At 35.3% G+C, this 27,484-nt stretch overlaps 1 protein-coding gene across 11 annotated transcripts in view; it reads left to right on the top strand.

Moving 5' to 3' along the window:
- The window catches only part of NAALADL2 (N-acetylated alpha-linked acidic dipeptidase like 2), a 1,320,599-nt gene that overhangs the window by 615,768 nt on the left and 677,347 nt on the right, over positions 1-27,484 (top strand). For all 11 annotated transcript variants that reach the window (XM_027061407.2, XM_053221202.1, XM_053221203.1 and 8 more), the window contains one exon: positions 17,118-17,619. In XM_027061407.2, the coding sequence (XP_026917208.1) occupies positions 17,126-17,619 (494 nt within the window). In that variant the 5' untranslated portion in view covers positions 17,118-17,125. The remainder of the gene's footprint in view (positions 1-17,117; positions 17,620-27,484) is intronic.

Here is a 27,484-nt window from a genome sequence, read left to right as displayed (position 1 = left end):
TTTGGATTGTTTCATCTTTGTGGTTATTATGAATAATGCTGTTGCAACATTTTGTGTACAAATTTTGTGTAGATACATGTTTTCATTTCTCTCTGGTATATACCTAGAAGTGGAATTGCTAGATCCTATAGGACCTTTACGTATGATCTTTTGAGGAAGTGCCAGACTGCTTTCCAAAGCAGCTGCACCATTTTAACTATGAGAGCTCCAGTTTCTCCACATCTTCATCAATAGTTCTTATCTGTCTTTTTAATTATAGCTACCCTGATGAGTATGGTCTTTCATTGTGATTATTTATTTATTCATTTATTGAGAGAGAGAGAGAGAGTGGAGAAAGAGAGAGAGAGAGAGAGAGAGAGAGAGAGAGAGGAGACCAGTGGGGGAGGGACATAGAGGGAGAGAGAATCCCAAGCAGGCTGTTCTGTCAGCGCAGAGCCTGGCCTGGGGCTTGAAACCACAAACTGTGAGATCATGACCTGAGCCGAAATCTAGAGTCAGACACCTAACTGACCGAGCCACCCAGGTGCCCCTATGAGCTCTTTATATAGTTTGGTTATAAGCCTATTATCAGATATATGACTTGAAATATTCTCTCCCTTCCAGTAGGTTGCCTTTTCATTTTGTTGATGGTTTCCTTTGTATGCAGAAACTTTGTAGATTGATGTAGCACCACTTATTTATTTTTGCTTTGGTTGCTTTTGCTTTAAAAAAAAAATCATTGCCAAGACTTATGTCAAAGAATTTACTGCCTATGTTTTCTTTTGGGAGTTTTATGGTTTTAGGTCTTACAGTGAAGTCTTTAGTCTGTTTTGAGTTAATTATTGTGTATGGTATAAGAGATTGGTTCATTTTCATTCTTTTGCACAAGAATACAAAGAATTTTATAAACATAGATCTTATAATATGTTGTCTTTTGTGACTGACTTCTTTCACCTAGTATGAAAGAAGCACCATTTATTAAAGAGACTGTCCTTTCATCACTGTATTTTCTTGGCTCCTTTGTCATAAATTAGTTGACCATAAGTTCATGGGTTCATTTCTGGGTTCTCTAGTCTACTTCATACTTCATTGATCTATGGATCTATTTTTATGCCAATATTATATTGTTTTAATTATATAACACACGTTCTTTCTCTCTCAAAATAGAAACAAAGAAACAACAACAAAATAACCCTTCATTGACTCTTACATGAAGATTCTATTCCCAACTTCCGAGCTCATCTTCATTATTTCTTTGAGTGACTTCTTCATTCTTAAGCACTATTCATTTTTCAAGGTACAGCTTTAGTTCCCATCAGAACCTTCCTTAATTTCAACATTACTGAATTCTTATTTAAACCCCACAGCTTACTTCTGGATTACACTTTAAATGTGTATATACACTAGTTTAATCTTTGCCGATAGAGTGTAATTTACTTGAAGAATTTTTTTATATATTTTGGTTTATATTTTTATGGTTCCAGTATTATGTACATATTCTTCTTGTTTAATAGATCTTAAAGGTGATGATGATAGGTGACCATGTGTAGAATGTTAACTCTGTTTTAAGACCTGTGCTAAGTGCTTGGAATTTATCCTTTGAATTCGTACCATGACTCTATATAACTACAGTCATTTTGTGTTTGGGTAGGTATGTATATGTACAGGCTAGGAAACAGAACTTAAGAAAATTAATTTCCTGTCATAAAGTCACATAGCCAGTATGTGGCAGCGAATACTGGGATTCATACCCATTTCCATCCTAAACTCAAGTGACCGACCTTTACTGTATTATAATGCAACCTTGTTATTGTTTTCTAGTATTAATGATATCTTTAATCCATGTATCACAAGAGCTTTGCAGGGTCTTCTGGCTTTACCTGGAATGGAAAACTTTGTTTTCGATTATTAGAATCTGCATTTTAGTTATATAGTTTATTTTTTCGTGTTTAATCCATAAAGTACATTATGCAACTTAATTTGAATATCATAAAAATTAGTCCTATAGCAAGAATATCTGATTTCAACTATAGTAAAATGTTTCATTTTAATTTGAACTTATTTCTTACAGATTAAATGAAAGTTGATGAATGACAACAATATTATTATAATTCATATTTTGATTTAGGAGGAAGATAGGGAGAGGGAAGCACTTTGTTTTTAACAACAGGAGATTTAGTAAACCGTAATTTTGTTTCATTAAAAAAGTCAAACGTGATTTAGTTATTTTCTCCCCCTCTGTATTTTTAAAGAATAATAAAAAATATTTTCTTTTCTTTGGAACAATTTGTTCGTGCTTTAGGAGCCATTTAATTAAATTATTACCTGCTGGAGCACCATCTGTTTTTGTCCTAGAAATAAGAAGCATAGCTTTCTTTTACATAGGCTTGGTAACTGTGGAGAAGGTGCCAAAACCCAATAAGAATCATCAGCAGATGGACTGAGGCACTTCAATCTCTACACAGTCAGTTTTGATTGTTCTGGGCATAGCTAAATGGATTTTTCTGGATAGATTCCTTTCAAAATCTATTATGTTCAGGAGGGGAGTTGGATTAATCTTCTCCTGTAGATCTCTTCACATTTTCCCCCTCAAAATAGAGGACCTGATTTTTTTTTTTTTAACTCTGTGTATGTCCACATTACAGATACCAGTTCTAAACAGTGTAAGTAAATACCTTTATGTGTTTAAGAGACTTGAAGTTGGTGAGTGCTGGGATGAATTTTCCAGGGGCCACCTTTTCATGGGCTGCTTCTCTTTTCCCTCTGCTCTTATGTCCCCAATTCCCTGGATACAATCTTCATGTATGGTACACAACCCAAAGGTCTGCTGTCATATCCTCTCATTCCAGACTCTGAGTTTTGTTTAGGAAAAAGAGAAATCCAGGAACTTGTAGTGCAAAATCACTTGTGGTGAATTACATCAGCTCTATTCAAGAATTGGGGTGACTGAGTATAGTGTACATGTAAGGGTGATTATTTTAATTAGTATTTTTTTAATGTTTGTTTATTTTTGAGAGACAGAGTGTGAGCAGGGGAGGGGCAGAGAGAGAGGGAGACACAAAATCTGAAGCAGGTTCCAGGCTCCGAGCTGTAAGCACAGAGCCTGATGCAGGGCTCTAACTCACAAACAGCGAGATCATGACCTGAGCTGAATTCAGTCAACCAACTGAGCCACCCAGGCACCCCTTAGTTAGTATTAACCAATTTTTATTCGTTATTAATAATCTTTTGTGAACTATATGATATTGGTCAATAGTATTTAAAACACAGATTTATGAATTATCTCATTTGGTTTTCACACACCCAAGTCTAATTTTACCTATGAAGAAACGTGGTTTGCCCTGGGGACCATAGCTAGTAAATGCAGGTCCAGAATTCAAACCTATCTCTCTTGATTTCTAGTAATTTATAATTTTAAAACTAGCATATATATTGGGTTTTACAGCTTATCAGCTGAATTTGGTTCCAACATTTAACATTATTCATTAATTAACTCTTACAAGTACATAGGATAGATATTACATTCTCTTTAAAAGGCTAAATGAACTGCAGTAATTGCTGTAAGACACATTGCTGGTTAAATGGCAATTACCTTACCCTAAATTTATAATGTCTTCAAGATGCCATGCCCCTTTTCAGTCTATCATCTATTGAGCAGTTGCAGGGTTCTAGACACCGTGCTAGTGTACAAAGATAAAAGGTAGCTAGACAGAAGAACTAAAATCAAGAATTTGAACCTGAGCAAATCAGGCAGAGGCAGAACACATGTAATGTGTGCCTAGAAGAGACTGGAAAGCAGGAAGTCCAGGAAAGGGTAGGAATGGAAGCTGAGGCCTGCCCAGGCATCAAGGTCTTATGTGTCTTGGAAAGTCATCTGTGAAATGTTCTATTCCTTAAGATAAAAGACTTCATATGATTTTAAGGTGTCAGATGACCTGGTCAGATTTCTGTTTTGGAAAAATAGCTTAAGTGGTTATTCTTTCTGGTTATTTATTCATTGCTGAGAAACAACCCCCAAATATAGTGGCTTTGAACAACAGCTTTTTGTTATGTCTGTTTGATAAACAAATATGGGCAGTTCTCACCTGGCTTATTCTTTTGCTCCATATCCTTGTCACTCTTTGAGTATCCGCTGGCGGCTGGTCACATGTGTGGCACTTTGGTTAGGAAGCCTGGGCTCAGGTTTTTCTCCATTTGGTCTCAGGGCCTCTCCACATGGTCTCTTCCACTTAGGATAGATGCACTTCTTTGTGCTCAGGGCTCCAAGAATTCCTTTTCTGTAAAAGTTACCCATGCTTTAATTACAGTTCTCATAAGACACTTTGTAGCAAATATATATTGCACTGTCCTTCAATCTGTTTGTTTAAAAGCTGTCACATTTAAATTAGACAATTACTCTTAAGATATATATGTATTCCTGAAAGAACAGGGATATAAATGTGAGGAGATCATGAATATTTAGGGGTTGTCAAAATGATGAGTTTGGTCCAACAAATATTTACCTGGCCAACGAATCATTACAAAAACTGTGGGAAATAAAATATGATAAGACCTAATTCTTAGAGGCAGAGAGGAAAAGTCTATTGAAAACAAAATTTAGAAATTAATTTTTTTAATGTTTACTTATTTTTGAGAGAGAGAGAGAGACAGAGAGAGAGAGAGACAGACAGAGCATGAGTGTGGGAGGGGCAAAGAGAAAGGGAGACACGGAATCCGAAGCAGGTTCCAGGCTCTGAGCTGTCAACACAGAGCCCCACGCGGGTCTCAAACTCATGGACTGCAAGATCATGACCTAAGCCTAAATCGGAAGCTTAACTGACTGAGCCATCCATGCGCCCCAAAAACTTTAGATATTAAAATCATGAGCCTTGGTATCTAGTAACTATGAGCATGGATTTTAAGTATATTTGGGGAAGTCACAAGCAACTTTAGTGAGGCCATAGTGGAGAGACTTACATCTGCGTGTGAATGTGTGAGCTTATTCATTTCTTCTCTCCACTTTCTTCCTGAAAAACTATCCCCCCTCCCCCCACCGCCCCCAACCTGGAAAGGCTACAAAGGGATGGAACTTATAGGAAAAGGTCATACTACAAAATTTTGTTAGGGATTGATTGTGGTAAAATTGAGTGATGTTCTTTTATTGTTATTATTTTTAATTTCTAGAGGAATGAAAAACGTGCCTTCATTTGATTGCTTTCTGTCACAGTAGCAGAGAGGCTAAGGACACAAAATCTGGACCCACATTAACTGGGTTCAAATGTTGTATGATCTAGACCAAATTGCAACTGTCTCTTCAGTGTCCTTGTCTGTAAAACAGGGATGACAACAGTAACTTCATAGTGTTGTTTCGATAATTAAATAAAGTAATGTAAATAGCACATAGTGGCACCTAAATGTGTGCTTTTATTTTTGTTTTTTGTTTGTTTGTTTGTTTGTTTTCCTAATGCTGTATTTCTTAGCACAATTAAACTAATCAAGGTCATCTACTGTTTACAACTTTGTTGCAGTGTATGTTCCCATTTTAACTCAACTTAATTTTTATTTTCTACATCCTTAAAGACTATGCTCCTTTTCAGGCAAAAACTATAATATTTTCATTATTTGGGCTTCCAAATATTTCAGAGTACTCAGGAAATGATGAAAGATTCAACACTTTACAGGATTCAAAAAGAGAGAATGTGAGGGGAAGAACAAAAATAATGCGTTTGTTTCTAAGATATATATGATTGAGAAAGGTTTTGTGGGAGTAATATGTAGGTTAAAGTTGTGGAGGATGATGGGAATGAACAGGCTCACCAATCATAATAGCTGAAGGGGGTTTTTGTAAAAGTGTTAGGGAGAAGGGTCTTTAGTTCTTCCCCCATAGTGTCACATTATGGAACTCCGAAGCAGCAAGTTAAGGATAAATTGAGTTTCACTAATATTTCAAAGGCTGAAGTTTAAAAGCATTTGGAATGCTAGAGTAAAACATAATCTTTGGTTTGGTCATCAGGGAATCATTTCAAATAAAAAGAATCCACTGATTATTTGTAGTTCAGGATATATCATTCTCAATATGCAGAAAAAAATAAAACAAACTCTTTATGTTTTATTATTTTATCATTTCTCAATGAATTACTGAGATATCAATAGTGAAATAAGAATGGAGAAGTAAAAATGAAATAATGGGAAAGGAGAGAAAAATATAAAGGAAAAGATAAAGGATGCATTATGGGAAGAAAGAAAATTGGAAGGAAGCTAAAATTCATGTTGGTAAAGTAATAATATTTGACATTTTAAAACTGAAGTGCTAGGTGAATTTTAAAATTTTGCATGCATTATTATAATAAACTACCTTTCAATGATGTCAATTATATAAAAGTTCTGCTAAATGTTTTACATTTAATGTCTTTGCGAATATTGCATTTTCATGCCTTTTGCCTGACATTTAATTTCATATCAGCATTACTTTTATGTGTGATTGGAGGTCTTCCATTTTTTGTAATACTCCTGTTCCTAAATAAAATAGAAATGACATAAGCAGTGCCCAATATAGTTTTTAGTGTATTGTTTAGTTGCTTTAATTTGCCTAAGGCTATTAGTACGCATGTGTATAAATTTGTAATAAAAATTAACTTCTCAATATCAAACTGTATACAGATGTAATATATTACTACAGTATTTCTCATCCTGTTTCTTATTATTTAATACATGCTTTTTTTATTGAAAAGGTTAGCAGTTATTAGTATTATCATACTTAAAGAAAGGTCACTTACAGAAAGGACTTGAATTTCATACTTTAAAATAATAATTGTCACCTTTTTCTTCAGATAATATTCCATTTTTGAATCAGTGGGAGGCCTAGAATAAAATACTGTAAAAATATATCCCTGTTTACCTTCATATATATGTAATTATGATATGGCATTTTAGAAGTAAGAAACAATAGCGAGACCTTGAACAATTTGTTTCTAAGTTACTTGCAATAATTCTTGAAAAGCATTTCAACCTTGATTCTGTCATCAGTTGTCAACTGAAAGCTTCACAATTTTTAGTTTTTTTCACATTAATGTTTTTCTGCTACTTAACCAAACATCATAATTCACTTAAACTAATTTTTAGCCCTAAGATTAAGAGAATTACTATATTGTAATCTTTGTCTTATAAAGAGCATAACAGGCTATTAAGTATAATGAATTCCTATCATTGTATTATTGTGGGTTAAATCACGAATTTTAATTTTCTTTAGCTTATGGTCTAATACTTTGAAAGCTGAACACGAAAATGTTTATATCTGGATCTTCCTTGTTGATCTTTAGCTAAAGAATAGGTTTCCAGATTTTATCTAATACAGATTTGGAATGGTTTATATGATACATATTTTTACAGTAACACAAATATACTGTACCCATGGGTTTTCCCAGGCTGCCTTCTTTCCCAGCAGTTAACCACTGCATCACAATATATTAACACTTTTTCCTGTTAACACCCTAAAGAAACAAGTATGAAAAGAGCCATTTCAGAAAATGAAAAGCACAGATTGTGAGTACACTGGATTATGACTCTGGGCCTCCAAAAGTCTTTTTGTGTTATCATTTTAGGAAACAGCAATATGAATTTTAGAATAAAGCATTGCAGTTTGTAGAAGCCTGTTGATAGTTTTTGAAGAGTAAAGATATCTAAAAGGTAAACCAATAAATTACCTTTGAAAATGTGAAAGATAGAGTGCTTAGTGGCCTCATGTAGGTAACAGCTTCATCTCTCTGTCCCCTGGAAATCCAAAAGCCGTAGTCAAAAAACAACAATTTAAGATGATTCACACTGGCTAAAAGGATAAAAAATTGCAGTGTATCTATCAAGCTAAGAGGCTCCTCCTGGCAGACAGCTCTCAAAGAGCCAAGTGGTGATTGTATTGACTGTTAACTCTTGACACCCTTGAAGCCCTCTTAGGCCTGTGTAAACCACACATAGTAGGGAGTAGGACAAGATGGACAAAAGGGTTTTAATGGCTGAAAACAGGTCTCCGGCAGGTCGTATGTGAACTGTAGCTTTCAAGTTCTAAGTGTAGTTGTTTTGCTCTTTGTCCCTCAGCAGCAGGAGAAAAGAGAAATTTGGAAAATGTTGCTAGGAAGAGACCATAAAGTAGAGGTTGTGGTCTTCTCCTCAGAGAGCAATGTACTTGGAAGCGATTCTCCCTTATTCAAAACTACAGTGCCAGGAAACATCGATGCCTGGCAGGGTGTTGTGGAAAGCAGACGACAGAGCTCTTTTAGGTCCTAGGGTCGGAGCAGCACCCAGAGATCTAAAGGTCGAGGCAGGACCATTCAGATTTAGTGGACATTGAGACTCCTGGAGTGAGTTGTCACATTGGTGACATAACTGGGGATCATTCAATCAGTAAGATCTCTGAATTCATTATTATGCCAACTTTGGGGACTTCTAGAGAGTCTGAATATTGGACTATTTAAAAGAGTAGGTTTTGACATTTGACAGGTTGGGTGTGATATTCCAGCTGCTTGCCTTTGATAGCTGTGAGAGCTTGGAAAAAGACAACCTCTAAGCCTCATCTATAAAATAAGGATAATAGTAGTACTTAACATATAGGATTATTTGACACACGACAGGATGTTTATGAAACTTTAACCTTATAGTAGGTTCTGGCTCATTTTAAGGGGTCAATGGAGCACCTATTAGCATTTTATTTTGCATAGCATAACATGGGCACATTCTTCTGTGTATCAAAATCTAAGTGTATAGGATAAAAAAAAATGAGACTCATAGAGTTCTCTGACTAGAGAAATGTATCTTCCTAACATAGAAACCTGCAACTACAAAAAGCAATATCTTAAAAAAATAATAAAATTACAAACAAACTCTTCAGCTAAGACTGACAGCCTTGTGCATTAACGAGGGAAATTAGGTGAAGGATGATGGAACTTGAGAGGACTCTGCAGACAGCCTTCTTAGCCCTGACTGCAGTGAAGCTGAGAATGGCTTTGAAACTCAATTATAATGGCTCTCTTTAGCCAGACTCTCAGCATTTGTTCTCCTCCACACTTCTGTAATTTGTAGTTTTGTGGTTTCATTCATCTTATGTATGTTCATTTCTAATGGAGGCCACTTCAAGTACTCTGAAGGTGAAAAGGATGTAAGTCCTGTGGAAGTAAATAAGTATTTCTGCGGATGATAGAAATATGTCTATAAATGGAAATGATGACCAGGCCAAAACAAAAGAAAACAAAAATTAAATCTAGGTAGAAGCAGATACCAAAAAGGACCAGTAAAGGAGTCCATGGCAGGAACAGAAACTGTTTTCACATCACTGAGTAGAAGAGTTCTGTGATGGTGGTTAAAACTTAACCTTACAGGGGCTCCTGGGTGGCTCAGGTGGTTAACATCCGACTTCAGCTCAGGTCATGATCTCACAGTTCATGAGTTTGAGCCCTGCATTGGGCTCTGTGCTGACAGCTCAGAGCCTGGAGACTGCTTTGGATTCTGTGTCTCCTTCTTTCTCTGCTCCTCCCCTGCTAGTGTGCGCACGCGCACTCTCTCTCTCTCTCTCTCTCAAAAATAAATCAACATTAAAATAATAAAAAAAAAAAAACTTAACCTCACATGATAGATATTGTAAATAGTACTAAGTGTTCAAACTACTTGTTCAGGAAATCCAGAGACTATACTCTATATCATTTTAGTCAATTTAGATGAATTCTTCTGCTTGTCAAATTTTGCCTGAACTGAATGATATCATTCTTTTTTTTTTTTTAATGATGTCATTCTAATATTGCAGAACCTTATCATAAATATAGGAACCAGGTGAGCCCAACAAACCATCCCACTAGTGCATTACACAAATTTCAGGTACACACAGATGCCGAAAGAAAGGCTGGCCCACTCAGGGAACTGGCATGTGGTCATACATATGCAAGCGATATAAAACACATTTACACAAACCTGCTGTATTTCATCAAATAATTTTCCTTCAAACAGTTTTGACTGATTTTTGCAATTTACAGCTCATTAATTTTGTATCCTATAAGCATACTTTTTACATGTCAATTCAGTGATCAAGGTAACTCAGGCTTCAGAGTAAAGTTTTAGTTTTATACTCTCCAGTTTGATTAACTGCTCTGCCTAAATTTGGTGTACTATTGCCCATTTTAAGAGTAGGTTTTGACTATTTTTCTTCCTAAAAATAAAACAGATAATTTTCCCTTACTTCATACATACTCTTTATTCAATTAGTGAAGCATGAACAACAAATAATTATTGTCATTTCTTTTATGCAGTTGACATGCAAAATTATAATTAAAGAAGGAATTCTTAACGCATTTACAGATGCTATAGCAATTTCCAGGGCCATTTCACAAAACCAGATTGGGAAAAAAATCTCATTATACTAAAAAAAATTAAGTCAGGGAACAGTTTTCTGAATTACTGTTTTTATAGTTTTATCTTTGGCTCTGCTCTCAAGTTGAGACCATTAAAGCTTTCAACAACAAATATTTATTCCACAAACATGGGCTTTATTTGTACAAACCAGGTTCATACTGAAAAATTTATGTTAAATGTTTTCAGCCTGTAAGGAATGTTCTTAAACTTAAATTTAAAAATTCCTCTGGGCACTCATATAGTTCACTGGTACAGCATCTAAAGTAATACTGCACGAAGGTGCATAATGAATGCCTTTTGATGATGGACTGACATTTCTAAGAAATGCCTTTGCCTCAAATCAATCTACTCAAACCAGCAAATGATTTGACATTCAAAGCTTCAGGAAACACTATATGAATATTTTCTCCCATTCTACAGTAAAGATTCAATCATAGAACTGTCATAGGAAATTGAGATTCTGCCTTGTGTTTTAAAGTTAGTCTGCCAGAGTCATTTATTTATTTTGCTTATAAAATAACTTTACAAGTAGGGAAGCTGTTAGATGTGTTTCTAATTCTAATAAGATCTACACAATCTCTTACTGTTTGAGTTGAAAACACTATCAGTATCATCAAAGTCAGTAGATGAAGTCAATCACCTAGGACACACATGGTTTTCTACAACAAACGTATATAACTCATGTTGATGATTAATTATCACTATGTTTAATTATCACTAATTCCTAGAACCATTAAACTGAAATCGTTAGCATTATAGAAAAACTGTTTTTCTTTTTGTAAGTAGAGTAAAAAGAATAACAAGACATAGAATTGGTGGTTGTAAGTAAATGCAATAATAACTTCTACATAAATATTAGCCATTTTTCTCTCTTATCTGAGCCATAGCTAGTAATTAGAAGGTGCTTCCCATTCTCAAAAATCCTTGAGTCCACTGCTCAATTCCTCATTATCTCTAGGTTCTTGTTACTGAAATTCAAGGCCTCTGGACATAATTTAATTTAACCAAGTCTTCAAAGTTGTAAGCTCCAAATATGTACTTCTGTTCTGTTAAACTATAGAATTTCTAGAGTAATCCTTTATGAGTGGATCATTTGTATTGTGTTAGATCTTGTTCTAAGCACCTTTAATAATTTATCTCATTTATTCATAGTAATGTTACAAATATAGTTCAATATTTTACAAATGTGGAATTTAAGCATAAAGATGCTAAGTAACTGGTCTGAATTACATAGCAGAGCTAGTATTTGAATCAAGTAGCCTGACTGTAGAGTCTACTAATTTAGAGATTGATAAAGCCAGGACATTCATGTAATAAATTCCCTCTCTGTGATTGCTGAGCAAGAAAGTAATACTGCTGTGATTATATTTCTAAGTGGCATTAATAATATATAGCTTTTAAACAAAATTTCTGTTTAACATGTATTTATCATCTGAAGTATTTGCCAGCCATTGTGTTAGGCTAGATCTGCAGCAGCCACAGATTGTATTTTACGTTTTGAAATCTCTGCCTGGTTTGGTGTTCATCTTTTATTTCTGTTAATTTATTTAGTTTCAGCCAGTGAAAATGTGTGAAAGAAAGCATTCAGAAGTAACAATTTATTTTTAGACTAATCATATGCTCAGTAAGAATACAAAATCATTTTTTATTGACTTAAGCCTGCCGTAATCCAGAAAAAATACCTTTTAGTTCAACTTGTTTCTGCTTTCTTTTCCTTATAAAAGGATAAGTGTATACAAAAGATAAATGTTTTAGTATGTTGAATTTAAAAACAATTTAGACTTTGGTATGGGCCTGGGTGGGAAGGGATCTCATCTAAGTGAATAAGAGATGTTGGTATAGAGAATATACTCTACTTTTCATAAAAATTGCATTCTATAAAAAACGCTAAGTGGTATAATATAGAATGTGAGGATGCTACAGATATTTCTATTTGAAAAAATGTAACAATTTTCTATGACCTGATCTACACCAAAGTACAGGTGACCTTTGAATAACATGGGTTCGAACCGTGCCAGTCCACTTATACATGGGTTTTGTTTTGTTTTCTGATAAATACAGTGTAGTACTGTAAATGTATCTTATCTTCCTTGTGATTTTCTTAACAACATTTTCTTTTCTCTGGCTTATTTTAAGAGTACAGCATATTGTACATCTAACATACAAAATATGTGTTATTTGAATGTTATTGATAAGACTTCCAGATGGTAGTAAGCTATTAAGTTTTGGGGGAGTCAAATATTGTGCTCAGATTTTCAACTGAATGGGGGGTCAGCACCCCCAACTCTCACATTGTTCAAAGGTCAACTGTACATTTCTTTTGGAGGAAAATTCATGTGGCTGATTCTGAAATCTACTACATGTATGTTTTAAATTACTCATATAGAGTAGTTATAAAATAATATGATATAAATTAAATGAATATCAGTAACAGAAAATACATGAAGTTTGGATGGCATAATTATATAATCATATCTAAGAGATGCTGATTTTGCTGAAGATTTCTTTTTATAATGTAATTTTTATTGTACTTGAGCATTTGAAAATTCTGATAAAACACTGTGTTATGTTGTTTACTTACCTTACAGAGCATAGGTTTTTAAGGAAGGCTACATTCTTTGTAGCATGAATAAAATAATTTGTGCTGACTCAAAATTGAATATATGATCAGTTTTATTTAGTGGTACTCTGTTTTATTTTTAAGGAGTTTATTTTAGATAGATTAAGTGAAACAGAACTATCAGTGCAGAGATTTATAGTTTTGCAAAAAGCTATACGATTTTCCTTGAGGCAAGATAATTTTAAAGAAATCGATTTCTAAATATATATAAAATGTACAGAACATGTATAGAATATATATGTAACTTATTTTACCAAATGTAAATGGTTTAAATGCTTCACTGTGTATGTTCATTCGCCCATACTTATTTCCTTGGAAGTTTTCTTGAAGTATTTAGGAATTTGTTACATTGAATGATTCCATTTACCTTTGACCCAGTTACTGCTCTCCTGGAAGATAGAATTTAGGGTAAGTTTATAAATATGTAATGAGTTCAAAAGTGGTAGTAAGGGTGTTGGGCAGATATCCATCATGGTGAGGACTTAATATCTGTATCTGCATTACATTCTAATTGATGGCTCTGTCTGATGTTTGAAAAGCGTTAAATTGCTGATGTACTTGTGATGGAATGCCTACTGTCAGGCTAGAGATGAAAACTCTCCCTCATCGCTGCCGTTGATTTTTAAATGATTTGTGTGGAAATGACTTTGAATGTTTGTATTAGAGGTCATAATTAGAGATCGCACATTTCCATAGTAACTCCTGTGTGCCACGTCTTTCTTGAGCATAAGACATGTCCTACAATTCAATTTTTGAAACAATCTTTAAAGAGAGAGACTCTGATTCATTAAAATGAGAGACAGGGAAGTCTAAAGAACCACAATGGGGCAGTGTCTAAGTAAATTAATCAATAATGCATGAACGGAACACTTAAAGAAATAAATATCATAATATCATTTCAAGATAGCAAGGATTTATTGATGTGTAAGCTAAAAAAGAAAAAAATGACTAGTGTTAAGGAATTTCAGTATTTTAAATTGTATGTTAAAATAATTTGAATTGTGGGGTATTTAACATTAATTTACTGCTAATAAATTATTAATCTCATATTTTTTATAAAACCACAAATCACCTTAAGAAAAATGTACCCAAGCATCACTTTTCTCAGTCTAAAGAATTATTCAACTCTAGACCTCAGTTTCCTCTTCTGCATTCAGAGAGAATTTAGAATTATGGATTTTAGAAAGCCTTTAGTTCTACTACCTTCAAGTTTTTCCTATCCTCCTGGATTTTCTTTTACCTTAAAAAAATTTTTTTTAACCAAGTGTGATTTGGAGTCTTCCTCTAACACTTTACCAACGCTCTCCTAACTTATATGAATAATTATCATTAACTCCAACCATTGCTTTTTTTTTTTTTTTTTGCTTGTCTTGGTATGAGCAAGGATAAAATTCAATTGTTGTGCTTTCTTGAATCACTTTGGAAACCAGGCTAAGTGAAAGGGAGGGAGGGAGACGGAAGGAAAGGGGTTGGGGAAAGTGCAGAATTATTCCTGAGCCTATTGTAATGCATGGTACTGAATAAACACCTTCATGATAACAGTTGTTATGTCATGTAGTGCTTTTTTTTTCTTTTTTGTCTTACATATGAACTAAATGGAAACAAGCAAATCACAACTAGCATATTTTATATGTGAGTGTACATGTGTGTGAATATAATGTAACTTCCCCTTCTCCACAACATCTTACCCCTATAATTTCTCCTGCGTTACTTAACTCATTTCATTTCCTCCATCAGTCTTCCCTGGTCCTCTCTCCTCTACTACCAGAAATGTCCCTTCTAACCCATAGAGCCTATGCAACACTCAATGGATGTTTTAGGTGCCCTGTCTTAATCCTAATTACAACACTATGAAGTTTATATTATTATCATGCCCATTTCACAGATGAAGACCGTGAGTTACACAGAAGTTAAGCCTTTTACCCACAAATATGCTTTCCAGCTTTTTCTCTGAATCTCCAGGCCATGTGCTCCTTCCTTGTACTAGAATGCTGGTAGTTTTGCATTTTCCAAATGGTCCATGCACCATGCATTCTTATTCCTCTGCATGTTTGTAAATTTCGCCTGCCTGAATGTCATCCTTTCACACCCCTGGTCAACCCTAGTTAGCTCTTCCTCTCTTGCCGGAAATATCTCAGAGATCACTTTCTTGGGGAAGCCTTTCCCATATTCCCTGAGTCTCCTTTGCACTCTACATTTTTTATTCAACTTATAGGTTTGTTCATGCATTTATCTCTGATTGAACTGTTCCTTCCTTGAGGATTAAGGATCCATTTATCTTTGTTTTCACTGCCTGTCCCAGTACCTGACATGCATTACTTATTGTTATGGAGTCAACAATGGGTAAGACTGAATCCTAGATTATAGGGTAGCAGATGAGAAATCTAGTCAGAATTACGATTTTTATTTTGTAAGATTAATATTTAATTATATTTGAACTCTTTAAAAAATCAGAACATTTTAATTAATATGGATCTCTGCCAGACAGGATTAGAGCTGCATATACCCATAATTCTGTGTAGAATGCCACTCCCTTCCATGAAGTCCCTGTATCTTCCTATTAGAGTTTACTTGTTAACCACTGGACCTAAGGCAATTAGCTGATCACTTGTCCATTGAGCTCTATTCTTCTCCCACCACAGTGGGGCACATAGAAAAATCATAAAACATAGTGAGGGACCTTAGAATCCAGCTGAGATGACAAATCTAATACACAGAAAATTTAAGTATAAATACTCCTAATCTGCAACCATAATACACCAGTGGGTTACTGAATACAGACAGAAGACCACTTGTAGTTAATTAGCCCAGTTAGCCTAATACCACTCTGCAGGATATAACAAACTGTCATCCAAAACTGTGTAGGGGAGAAAATCTCCATCTGCCACTCCTGTAGCAAGGTTATGAAACCAAACTCTCCTAGCTGGCAAAAGGCTTCCCTTTTTGGAAAGATGCCATCCCAGACTTTTATTTAAAGTTCAGTGATACAGGCCAATTCCTGTTACTAATTCCACGGAAACATTTGGTCTTCTGGGGTGGCCTTAGAGTTTCCAGTCCTTTTGATAATGTGTGACTATGTAACATATTATATTTTGTTTCTTGTATTTCAATAACATTATCACTCCATTTAGTTTCTGTTTCTATTGTATCCTGATCTCTTTTTGAAAATAGTTCTGATACTAAAAATCATCCCAGGGTCTTTCTTGTCTTTCTTTTGTTTGTTTGTTTCTTTCTTTCTCCTTCCTTCCTTCCTTCCTTCCTTCCTTCCTTCCTTCCTTCCTTCCTTCACTTACTACTAAACCACAGCTTTATTGCTTCTGCCCTTAGTTTTTCTTAAAAGTGATTTTGACAATGTGTAAGCTTAAATTTTTCCTCCATGATAATATTTTATCCTCAATGCACTTGTACATTTGTGATCTTTTTATTCTCCTGAACTTCAAAGGAATAATTGTGTGTGTGTGTGTCTATTTTATGTTTTCTCAAAGTTTCATTTGTCTCCTCTTCCTATAATAAACATCAACAGAAAAACAGAAGATTACATAATTAACTAATATGTGATTTTTCTATAGGGGCAGTATATTTCCCATGATTATATTCACTAAAATTTTATCAGTAAAATTTTATTTAGCAACTTAATATGATTGCTGTTGTCTTTTCTTTTTACCTTGGAGATTTTCTTTATTGTTTGTTTTGTCAACCTTAAAAGTAAACAGCCAGTTATTTTACCAGCAAAATGGCTTTATTCTGGAATAGCAGAGAAATTGCAATTCAGGACCTGCAAACTATGGCGAACCATAGGCAAGCCTGGAGATCAAAGGAGAGGACTGTTACTTTATTGAGAAAAGGAGGAAATTTGGAGGGGCTGCTTTGAAGGAAAAGTCCATTGAAAGAAAGTGAGTGTGCAGGGTGTTAATGGTTTCTCATTAGCTGAATTGGATTTTGTTATTTGCTGAGCTTGTTGCTGAGCAGGGAGAAACTTTTCCTTTCCTTGTAGGGTAGTAAAATAGGCTTCTTCCAATTGGGAATGCAAGGTGTGCCTCTTCCTGTTGGGATCTGTAATCTGCTGGTCCCCCCACCTCCATTTTAAATGAGGTTTTCCATATTCAGTTTCGCAGTTTAAGAAAATATACTTCTCTTATTTTCACAGGTAAAAAGATGGCTTATCAGAAGGTCAATGCAGATCAAAGAGCTCCAGGACATTCACAGTATTTAGACAATGATGACCTTCAAGCCACTGCCCTTGACTTAGAGTGGGACATGGAAAAGGAGCTGGAGGAGCCTGGTTTTGACCAGTTCCAGCTAGATAGTGCTGAGAATCAGAACCTGGAGAATCCAGAGACTGCAGACCTCAATCTTGATTCCATTCAACCAGCAACTTCACCCAAAGGAAGGTTTCAGAGACTTCAAGAAGAGTCTGACTATGTAACCCGTTATACAAGATCTGCACCAAAGAGCAACCCCTGCAATTTTTGCCGCCTTTTAAAAATACTTTGCACAGCCACCATTTTATTTATTTTGGGGATTTTGATAGGCTATTATGCACATAAAAATTGCCCTTCAAATGCTACAACTTCAGGAACGCTTGATCTTCACTTATACCAAGAGATTCTCAAGACAATCCAAGCAGAAGATATTAAGAAGTCTTTCAGGTAGGTGGAGAAGAAATTGATGCTGGTGGGATGCATTTCCTGAGAAACATGTCTCACAAGGAGTTTGAATTGGTGGTTTTGCCATGGTTGAAGGTAAGTCCTACAAGCCAAGCAGCAAAACTTGCCAGCACACCCTTCACAGAGAGGATGCACGTTTCAAATTTATGATGCTGTTGTATTAATTGATAATAAGAATCATAACTACTGTGGAGACTGAAAGACTCCAGTCATTGCATATTCTCCCTCTTGGACAGCCCAGGTAGGCCAAATTAGGGTGCAAACACAATTGGATATATGTGTAATAAAAACTAGGGTATTAGCCATATGATTGAAATTTTTAATGACTCCAGAATGAAATAAACCTCTTTTTATGGGCTGAAGTAACTATCTCTTATGGTTAAGAGCTAAGACAAGCACTGATAGTATTTGGTTTCTTGCATTCCTGGATTTCTTAGCACATTTTTATTGAAAACCATTGGGTTCCATATATAAGGCAATTCTAAAAGTTCATCTGTCTCTTTAAGGTAAGTTTGCACATGAACTTTCTAGCTAGAATGTGTTGATTTTTAAGTTAAATGATAAGAAAATATTCTTTATCTGAGCATTAATCTGAGTTCTTGGGAAAAGTTTCACCGTTGTCTTATAATTAATGGGTATCTTGAAACGGTTGCTATATTATTAGCATATATGTTGACTTGTAAAGGGTTTGCTAGTTTACATTTTTAGTGAAATGAAGACCTGGAATGTTAGCTTTCCCATATATCTTCCCTATTTGCCAAGAAAAGACAGTCCTAAGTGAATCCTATATGTTGTTTATAGGTAGATGAGAGAGAGGGTGCTACTTCCCCAGGATATTCTTTCTGGGTTACATTGACTCATTACAGACAAGATGTTGGCATCTGTGCATTTCTAGGGAGCTCCTCGGGAGCATACCCACTGAAGGTGCATCATGGTATCTATGTGCTGAAATGTCTTGTGTTTTGGTACTGGTGAATTATTATTCTCTTCCTAAAAATCGTATCTGAATGCCTAATGGCAGTTTGTTTCCTATACCCTTCTGCACCTGCTGTTCATTGTTGCCTAAGCATGTAATATGCAGACTTTCCATGGTATCGCTCAGTGTAAAATTGTTTACGTAGAATTGACCTGAAAGATATGTCATTAACTTATAGTGGGTGATTCTATCAGTCAGGATCAAACAGACAACAGATAACTCTCTGAATATTTAAAGCAGAGGGCATTGAAAGTAGAGAAATTACTCCATCAGTGATAAAATCTGAGAAGGCAACTGGGACAGTGGGGCAGCCCAAAGAAAAGAAGCCATTACTAAACCTAAGCTGCAGGGACAGAGGGACCTGGGATAAGTTGGTGGAAGCTGGAACTTTCTATATATACACGTGCAAGGGGATGGAGATGTAGCCTCAGCTACTGAAGGCAGAGAGAAAGTAAGAAGTATGGCAGCTTCTCCCTTTCTCCTGTTTTTCAGTATCCTGCTAGTTGTCCCATTGACTGAACCCAGCAGGGATACTGCAGACTCAGAGCCTGGGAAGTCATTCTGAAGGGTTCAGCTCCCTGGAGGAGGGAGAATGCAAGGGGTCTGTCAAAGATAGATCTAACTGACACGGGGCTGTTATTTAAAAACAAACAAAAAAACCAACCACCTAAAGCAGAGATTGGGAGGAAGAAGGAAAACAGAACTCTATGAAACTGTGTCAACTGTATCTTCATTGTGGACATTCTTTTGCAAAAGTGTCCTCTGGAAAAGAATCCATGGGTTAAATTTTTTGTTAATACTAATAATTAATATGTTTTCCTGATCAACTGCTTAGTTTTTAACTTATGGACACAATGAATCTCCTAACCTAGCTTCTTCCCTCTTTCCTTTGGCCTTTATAGTAAGTTCAGAGTCCTATTTGTATTGAAATCATAAGGAATTTTATGGCATGCATTTTTTGTGTACTGACTAGCCTACATATTTATTTCCTTTCTCTGGCTTTCTTTGCCTTACTTATTATAATTATTATTTTTTTCAGCATCGTAGATATCTTTAAAAGCTGACTTAATGTCCTTTTTGCAAATAGGCAGCTGGTTCTAAAATTGTAAATGTATAATTAAATAAAAGTATTCATTATTTTCCTCAGAATAGGAGTTGTGTGACAGTAAAGCATATATTCTCCTCTTAAACTTGAAAATCCATAAAATATATATTTCAAAGCTAGCTACAAAAATATAATCACTAACAATTATATTGCCAGGCAGCATCCAGTGGTTGAACACATATTCCCAATTGTACTACATCAAATAGCCACATTTTTTTCTTTATTGAGATAAGAGATTTTTCTTCAATAAATATTTTCATACAAATATGTTTACAGTAACTTTTTCCAAATAACATCTCATCCAAAGACAACCTTTTTTCCTAATAGTCATGGTAACCAAATGCCCTACTATGAGTTTCTATGTTTACTAAGTCATCTTAGCATTAACTCTGTATCACAGATACCTACTGCTACTTTTCATCAATTTATGCTTACTTTTGGGCTCTTATTGGCTCACTGTTTGTTCATTAGTTACTTTCTCTCTTCTCTACTGGTTCTCCATCCTTTCATATACTCTAAGATTAGGACAGTTCTTGCCAAACATCCAAAGGTTATGCAAAGAAAATATATTCTTTTTATAATAGATTAGAATGCAGACTCCATGAGGGAATGGACTAAATTTGCTTTGTCCAACATTAGACTCCTATTGTCTAGTAAATCTTGAATAAGTATTTTTCTAAGGAAATGAGTGCTTAAGTAAGTGAGTGATCTACATATAACTGGTAAGTAAGTAAGTAAGTGATCTATGTATAACCGGTCAATTATACTATGTATTTTGAAAGTCATTTGACTTACCATTTTTATTTTTCATATAATGATTATATTCAAAATATTAATATAATACCTACTTACATTATAAAATATTTTATATTTTGTAATATTAAAGTTACTCAGAGGATCTGCTATCTTCTGATTTAAAGAAAAAAAAGTGACAACTTGTATCAAAACCAGATACTGTAAAAATGTTAAAGTACAGTGTTGATATCTCAGTTCCAGCTGAGGCTTAAAGACAATTGATAGTGCGTATCTAACTAGGACAGCATGCAGAACTTGAAGGGGAGAATAGCATAAAACTCTGAGATGATCACCCAGTTTTAAAAGAAATAAAAGAACCGATAAAAAGGATTTTTTTTTTGAGATTGCTGCTAGTGGTGGTTTTAAGTCCCAATTTCTTCCCAAGGATGAAGCCTCAAGTCCAATGAAAAAAGGGTTTAATAGAACTACTTGGAAGAACTTGATAGCTGCCTCACAGAGACTGCCTGATTTCCACTTGAGAAATCTAAGTTATAAGAGATGGATTGGTTTAGTTGCAGATAAAAGTACAAAAGAAGAGGTTTTGGGTGGCCTATGACAAACTTTGCTTCTATGGACTATATCCAGACAGACAGGATATGAATATGAATGAAAGAGAGAGAGAGAGGATTATTAGGATTGTGTCATGCCTCCCTCCCATTTATATATTGCAATCCCGATGATCAATATGATCGTATTAGGAGATGGGGCCTCTGGGAGGTGGTTAGGTCACGAAGGTGTATTTCTCACAAATAGGACTGGCAGTCTTACAAAAGGAGGCCCCACAGAGCTTGCTAGTCCTTTTATCATGTGAGGACATAGTGAGAAGACATTCTTTATGAACCAGGAAGAGGGCTCTTATCAGCCACCACAATGAATCTGCCAGTGCTGTGATACACTTCCCATTCTCCAGAACGATAAGAAATGTTTATAAGCCAACCAGTCTGTAATATTTTGTTACAGTAGCCCAAATGGAGTGGGGGTTGGAGGGAGTCTTACAGATCTTCTCCAATAAAGCTTCCTTGATGGCTGAAAAGAACTTATCAAAGAGAGAGCTAGAGATACGGGTCTGTGGAAGAAGTAAGCATTGGAGCTGGAGGAGAATGTATTACTCACATCAAAGGAAGGTGAGAAGTCCCCACTTGTGGGATGAATGGATCTCCAAAGAACCCACAAAACAGAACAGAAGGAAAATTCACCTAACAAGTCAAGCTAGATTCAGGAAGTGCCATGCCAGTTCATAAGAGTATCTATCAAGTGAGAACCATTTGCTCCCACTTTACCTAGTCTTACTTGCTCTGTTTCAGCCCTGAAGGTATAGACACACAACGCAAAGGAGCTGACTACTCTCCTTGCTTTGACTTCAGGGTTCCCAACTTAAAGATGGTCAAAAGTGGGGAAAAGTTCAAAGTTATGACTATTAAATGACACTGAACATTTTAATTACTCACTAGAAGAACTCAGGTCACATAACAGTCACAAGAATTAGTGGAATTTGTATCTAAGAATAGAAAAAAAATCTAGCCTCAATGAGTAAATGTAAATAGAATAAAAGTACTTTATGATTCCATTCCCTGAATTAAAATATTGTTCAACATAAAGGTTATGTTCAGTATTTTAGAAAAGTACATATTTGAATGTGGTGATTTGTAGAGAATCTCTGATAGACATACTGACTATATATCCCAGTTGAAGAATCTAATTACCCCATAATAAAACCCACATAATATGTTAACTTAAAGCAAGTACTTTATATGTTGACCAAACAAAAGAAAAGCAAGCAGAAGTTTAGTTACACTTGATCACATTTGTAGACATGGTCAAGATTAGCATAGGAGTATGAAGACCATGTTAGTGTATGTATAAATGTGTGTGTCTGTGTGTGTCTGTGTGTATTAATCTAATGTGATTATCTCAGTCACTTCTGTCTATGCTTAACTTGTTGCTATTTGAAATACCTTCACTTCTTTACATAATTGGTTTACTTCTTCCACATATCTTCTGTGTAAGCCAACAGGGTATATTCAGATACATAGCAGATATGTTCCGATGGGTCAGAATCCAAATAAGCCATTAAAACTTGTTTTATTTATGATTTTGGTGTTTTGGAACAGTAACTACTTAGACATGCAAGTTTACTGGAAACATCAAAACAGGAGGGTGGGCCTACAAAATAATCTATGAATAGGAATGATTCATTTGATCAGGCCTTATTGATATAGAATCTGGATCCAGTCAGTTCCATGGACCTCAATAGCCATATTCCTCTGATAGTCACTGAAGTGTTGCAACACTAAAGTGATTTAACTCCCTTTCCATCTTTACTACTTTTTGTTTGTTTGTTTGTTTGTTTCTTCTCCCAATACCAACTGCTATATTCCCCAGTATATGATTAATTCCATCATTCCTATTCCACAGAATAGGCCAGAGGCATTATTTTGAGGGCCAGAGGCATTTGTGACTCTGTATTGTGTTTTTTCCTGGTCTAGCTTTGGCCAGTTGGGATGCTGGTCACCTTGTATAAAACATGTTTACCTAGGGCTGTTGTGAGAACTCTTTAACTTAGAAGAAGCTTCAGTGTGACAGGTATAGTGTTTTATGTTTATTGTATAATGAAGTCACTGAGTCTTTATTATATATATTGTTGAATGAATGACCTCTGTGTGTGTGTGTGTATGTGTGTGTGTGTGTGTGTACATGCACTAAAGCTCATAAGGACAGGGTTGGGTGCCTGGGTGGTTAGGCCGGTTAAGCATCTGACTCTTGATTTTGGCTCAGATCACGATCTCACAGTTTGTGGGTTTGAGTCCTGCACTGGGCTCTTCATTGACAACCTAGAGCCTGCTTGGGATTCTCTCTCTCTCTCTCTCTCTCTCTCTCTCTCTCTCTGCCCTTCCTGCTCTCTCAAAATAAATAAATAAACTTATAAAAAAGATCATAAGCACATTGCTGAACAGAGTAAAGTATGTTAAAAACTTCCAAATTTAGTTACCCAATATATTATTATAATAATATAATTTGAAATGGATGAACTAATGAGATTAAGTATATTTTTGAATGCAGGAATGTTTTGACTGTGAAATGGTGAGAAGGAAAACATGGGTGTGTCTTTTTTTAATGGTTTTTTTTTTTTTTATTTTTGAGTGACAGAGAGAGAGAGAGAGATAGACCATGAGCAGGGGAAGGGCAGAGGAGACAAGGAGACACAGAATCTGAAGCAGGCTCCAGGCTCTGAGCTGTCAGCACAGAGCCTGACACAGGGCTCGAACCCACAGATCTTGAGATCATGACCTGAGGCTGAAGTCAGATGCCTAACACACCAAGCCACCCAGGTGCCCCCAAAATGGGTTGTATCTTAATTATGGCTAACATAGTATCTATTTTTTTTTCATTTGTATATCGAAAGAACATTGTTGTTATTTTCTTATTTACAAGTAAAATATACACAGAAACTTAGAATTAATAAAGTAAAAACCACCCATAATGCTATCACCCTTTCTCATCATTTTCTTTCTATCTTTTCTTATCAGTAAGCAAAACTGTATTATACCACGTCTATTCCTTCAGTATCTGTTTTAAAAATTTTTGCCTACAATATATTAAAACCATTTTCAAGCCAATAAATATAGACTTAAATCATTATATTAAAATACTCCTGGTATTCCATTATATAGATGTCATGAATTTATTGAACCTATTTCTTATAAAAGGACATTTATTAGGTTGTGTCTACAAACCTTCTTGTACATAAGTCTTTGCTTCTTTAATTATTCTTTTCTAATAGGTTTCTGGAAGCAAATCACAGATTCAGGGAGTTTAAATTTGTTTAGTTATGTACTTTGTCTTACCAAATTGCTTTTCAGAGCTGCCAGACTTCCAGGTCCTCATTATTTTTTATTTGTATTAATAGGGCAAAAATAATGCTGACAAACTTTTTATATCTTAATTGACCATTTGCCTTTCTTTTTACATGTATAAACTACTTTTTAAAGCATTTAAAAAGCTCAGATCACAATCTCACAGTTTGTGGGTGTGAGTCCTGCACTGGGCTCTTCATTGACAACCGAGAGCCTGCTTGGCTTTTATGGTCTCTTTCTCCCATGGCCTTTATAAGTTGAGAAACTAAAGTAGTATAATAGTAAGGGAGTCTATTACTTTATGTATGGTACCCCATCTTCCTGAATTTTATTTACTAGACACATTTGTTAACAAAATAAAATGAACAATGAGCTATCTAGGATTTATTTATTTTTAAATGTCTGCATTATTTGGACAGCAGCAGTATTTTTCATCACTGCCTGGCTTGGTGCAAGTAATTAAGCCCAAGTTCAGTTATGCTGTGAAACGATCTTTACAGGCATTAGTAAAACACTGTATTTTTTTTTAAATGGTAATTAACTCTTCAAAAAGTTTAGGAAATGTAAATTTTCTTCAGCAGTATCTTGATAAACAAGACCTGCTCTGAAAACCTAGGTAGTTTTCAATATTGGTTCATATACTTTGTATTTTAGTAATTAACTTTTGATACAATAAATCGAAATGGATTCCCGAGGCTAGTTTTCTCTTCTGAAATATACTCTTAAAAATCATCTGCTGCTATAGCTTCTTCTCCTTCTCCTTCTTTCCTCCTTTTCCTTCCTTCTCCTTCCTCCTTCAGTGCCTTTGGCAACAGTAGTGTAGTTAGTCATACGTGTAACTTGCATAGAACATTTCATAGTACCAATTAGTCTTTGCCATTGACACTATTTATTACTGTTACTGGGCTTTAATGGCACTGAACTACAAGAATGGCAGATTCGCTACATGCATACTGCCACTTCCTGTTGTCTGCCCCTTCTGTGTCCATGGCAGTCATAACTCTGTTTTTCATTGTGTTCAGACCTTGCTGCAGAGTCCTCCTCAACCCAACACTCTTGGCAGCCCTTATTCATTCATCAGAGGTGCATAAGAGGATTTATCATTCTTATCCTATGTTACCCCTATACTGGGTTACATCATAAGAATTAGTTTCATTTAAATTGCACAGATGAATTTCTCCTGGAAAGGGGAAGTTCATACTTTATCAGGCCAACTAACTGCAGCAAGAACCCTGGATTCATAGGTACCCTCTACTGCCAGCAAGTCCAAAATCTTAGAACCCTACTTGCTAGCATCTGCTGTATTTTTATGATACCTTCTTATATGAAGTTGATCACCTGCAAGGAGAAAGATCTCAGTTCAACCCATCTAGAAATAAAATCTGTAATTCATTCTTCCACCCAAACTTTGTTCACCTGCCTTCACCTACCATCCCGTGACATAAGATAGTAAACAGATTGTGCTGCTTCTCTGTCCCTTTCTTTTAATCCAGACATTAGATTTGTTCACTCATTACAGTATTTTTGTCTTTTCTGTGCTCACAGTGTGTCTTCATTTTGTGGTCCTTCCTTTTCCACATGTATCACCCATGATTCCTTCCTTCCATTTAAGAATGCTACAGTCCCTTTACCAAAGAATGTATGAATGTTCTGGTTTTCTGTTCAAAAAAGATGATGTTTACACATTCCCTTTGTCTTAGATGAAGGAGTCAAGGTATTCCTCACCTAAAGAAAGCTGGCTGTGGAGTTCATGGAGGCCCGCAGACTGTTTTATGGTTTTCAGAGCATTAAAAGACTCCTTTAAATCTGTGATTTCTCTTTCCTCTGATGCTACAGGACTCTATCTTTTGATGGTGTGCTTTTTTTTTTTTTTTTGTACAAGTGTAAGGTTGATGATGGTGATGCTGTCAATAACTGTTCTCTAGTCTCCTGCTGTAATTTCCAGCCATCTGTCTGTCCTTCTCTGTTGTGTATTATTATTATTATTTTTGGTCTCTCTCTCTATATATATATTGTTCTTCATAAATTTTAGTATTAGAGTGAGAGTAGGAAAGCTGGGAGAAATGAAGAAGGTAATACAGCAACTGATATTTTAATTGGAGAAAAACATGTAATTGTGTAACAAAAGTGCACGTAATTCAATTTATGCAAATGATAGCAGAATGCATTTAATAGCAATAGAGTGACAGTTCCTAAAGGAAGTAATTAGCTATTCTATCATTGATCTCTCCAGATAACAAATGTACACTGTCTTAAATTTAATCACAAAAGAATGCATAGTATAGGATTTATTTAATTATGCATAATATTTTCTTTCTCCCAACTTCAGATAAAGGAGCTGCTTCACTCGGAGTTTCTCAGTGTTATGCTGAATGACATTAATTCTCTTCACTGACTAGATCAACAGACTAATGAAAGCTTATACTCTTCACAATCCTTAGCCATTTGACCAGAGCAAGAGCAGCACTCACCGTAGGATGAATAAAGATTATTGACAGAGTGGCTTTTGTCTGCAATGACCTTATCAGTCCTGACCTGTTCAAATACTAGGCATCCTTTGAGGTCTGGCTCAGGTGCCAGCTCCTTTAAAATGTTCTTTTGCATCTCCTACCAGTTGATTCTATCTCTCCTTACAACTTGTAGAGCTTCATGTTTTTTTTTTCTTTTTGTTGGCATGAATCACTTTCAGCTTTGTAGTGAAGAAAGAGCTATATGAGTCTGGCCCAGTACTTGAGCCACAGCATACAAATACTCAGTAAATCTTGACTGTGGCAGAGGATGAACCCAGAATACCTAGACCTACTTGATAAAGTCTTCACTTCCGTGTGAATTCTCTCTCTCTCTCTCTCTCTTTTTTTTTTTTTTTTAGGAAAAGTATGTATGCTTCTGGTTATTCATCTACATGATTGGAATTTGAAATTAAAATCGTTTATATGACTATATACATAATATGTGTATATACATAATGCATATACAGTCACTCTACATTTGTTTAGTGATATTCTGTGTAATGTAGAGAACATTCTTTTGCTTTCAAGAAGAAGTGAAAGTAGAAGTGTCACAAAAAGTTATTTCCATGATCGCAGGCTTTATGGAGACACACAGTAGATCCCTTCA

Source organism: Acinonyx jubatus, chromosome C2, assembly GCF_027475565.1.
Source record: "Acinonyx jubatus isolate Ajub_Pintada_27869175 chromosome C2, VMU_Ajub_asm_v1.0, whole genome shotgun sequence".
NCBI lineage: Eukaryota > Metazoa > Chordata > Mammalia > Carnivora > Felidae > Acinonyx > Acinonyx jubatus.
Note: the sequence above shows the minus strand (reverse complement) of the source record. Positions and strands in the feature narration are given on the sequence as shown.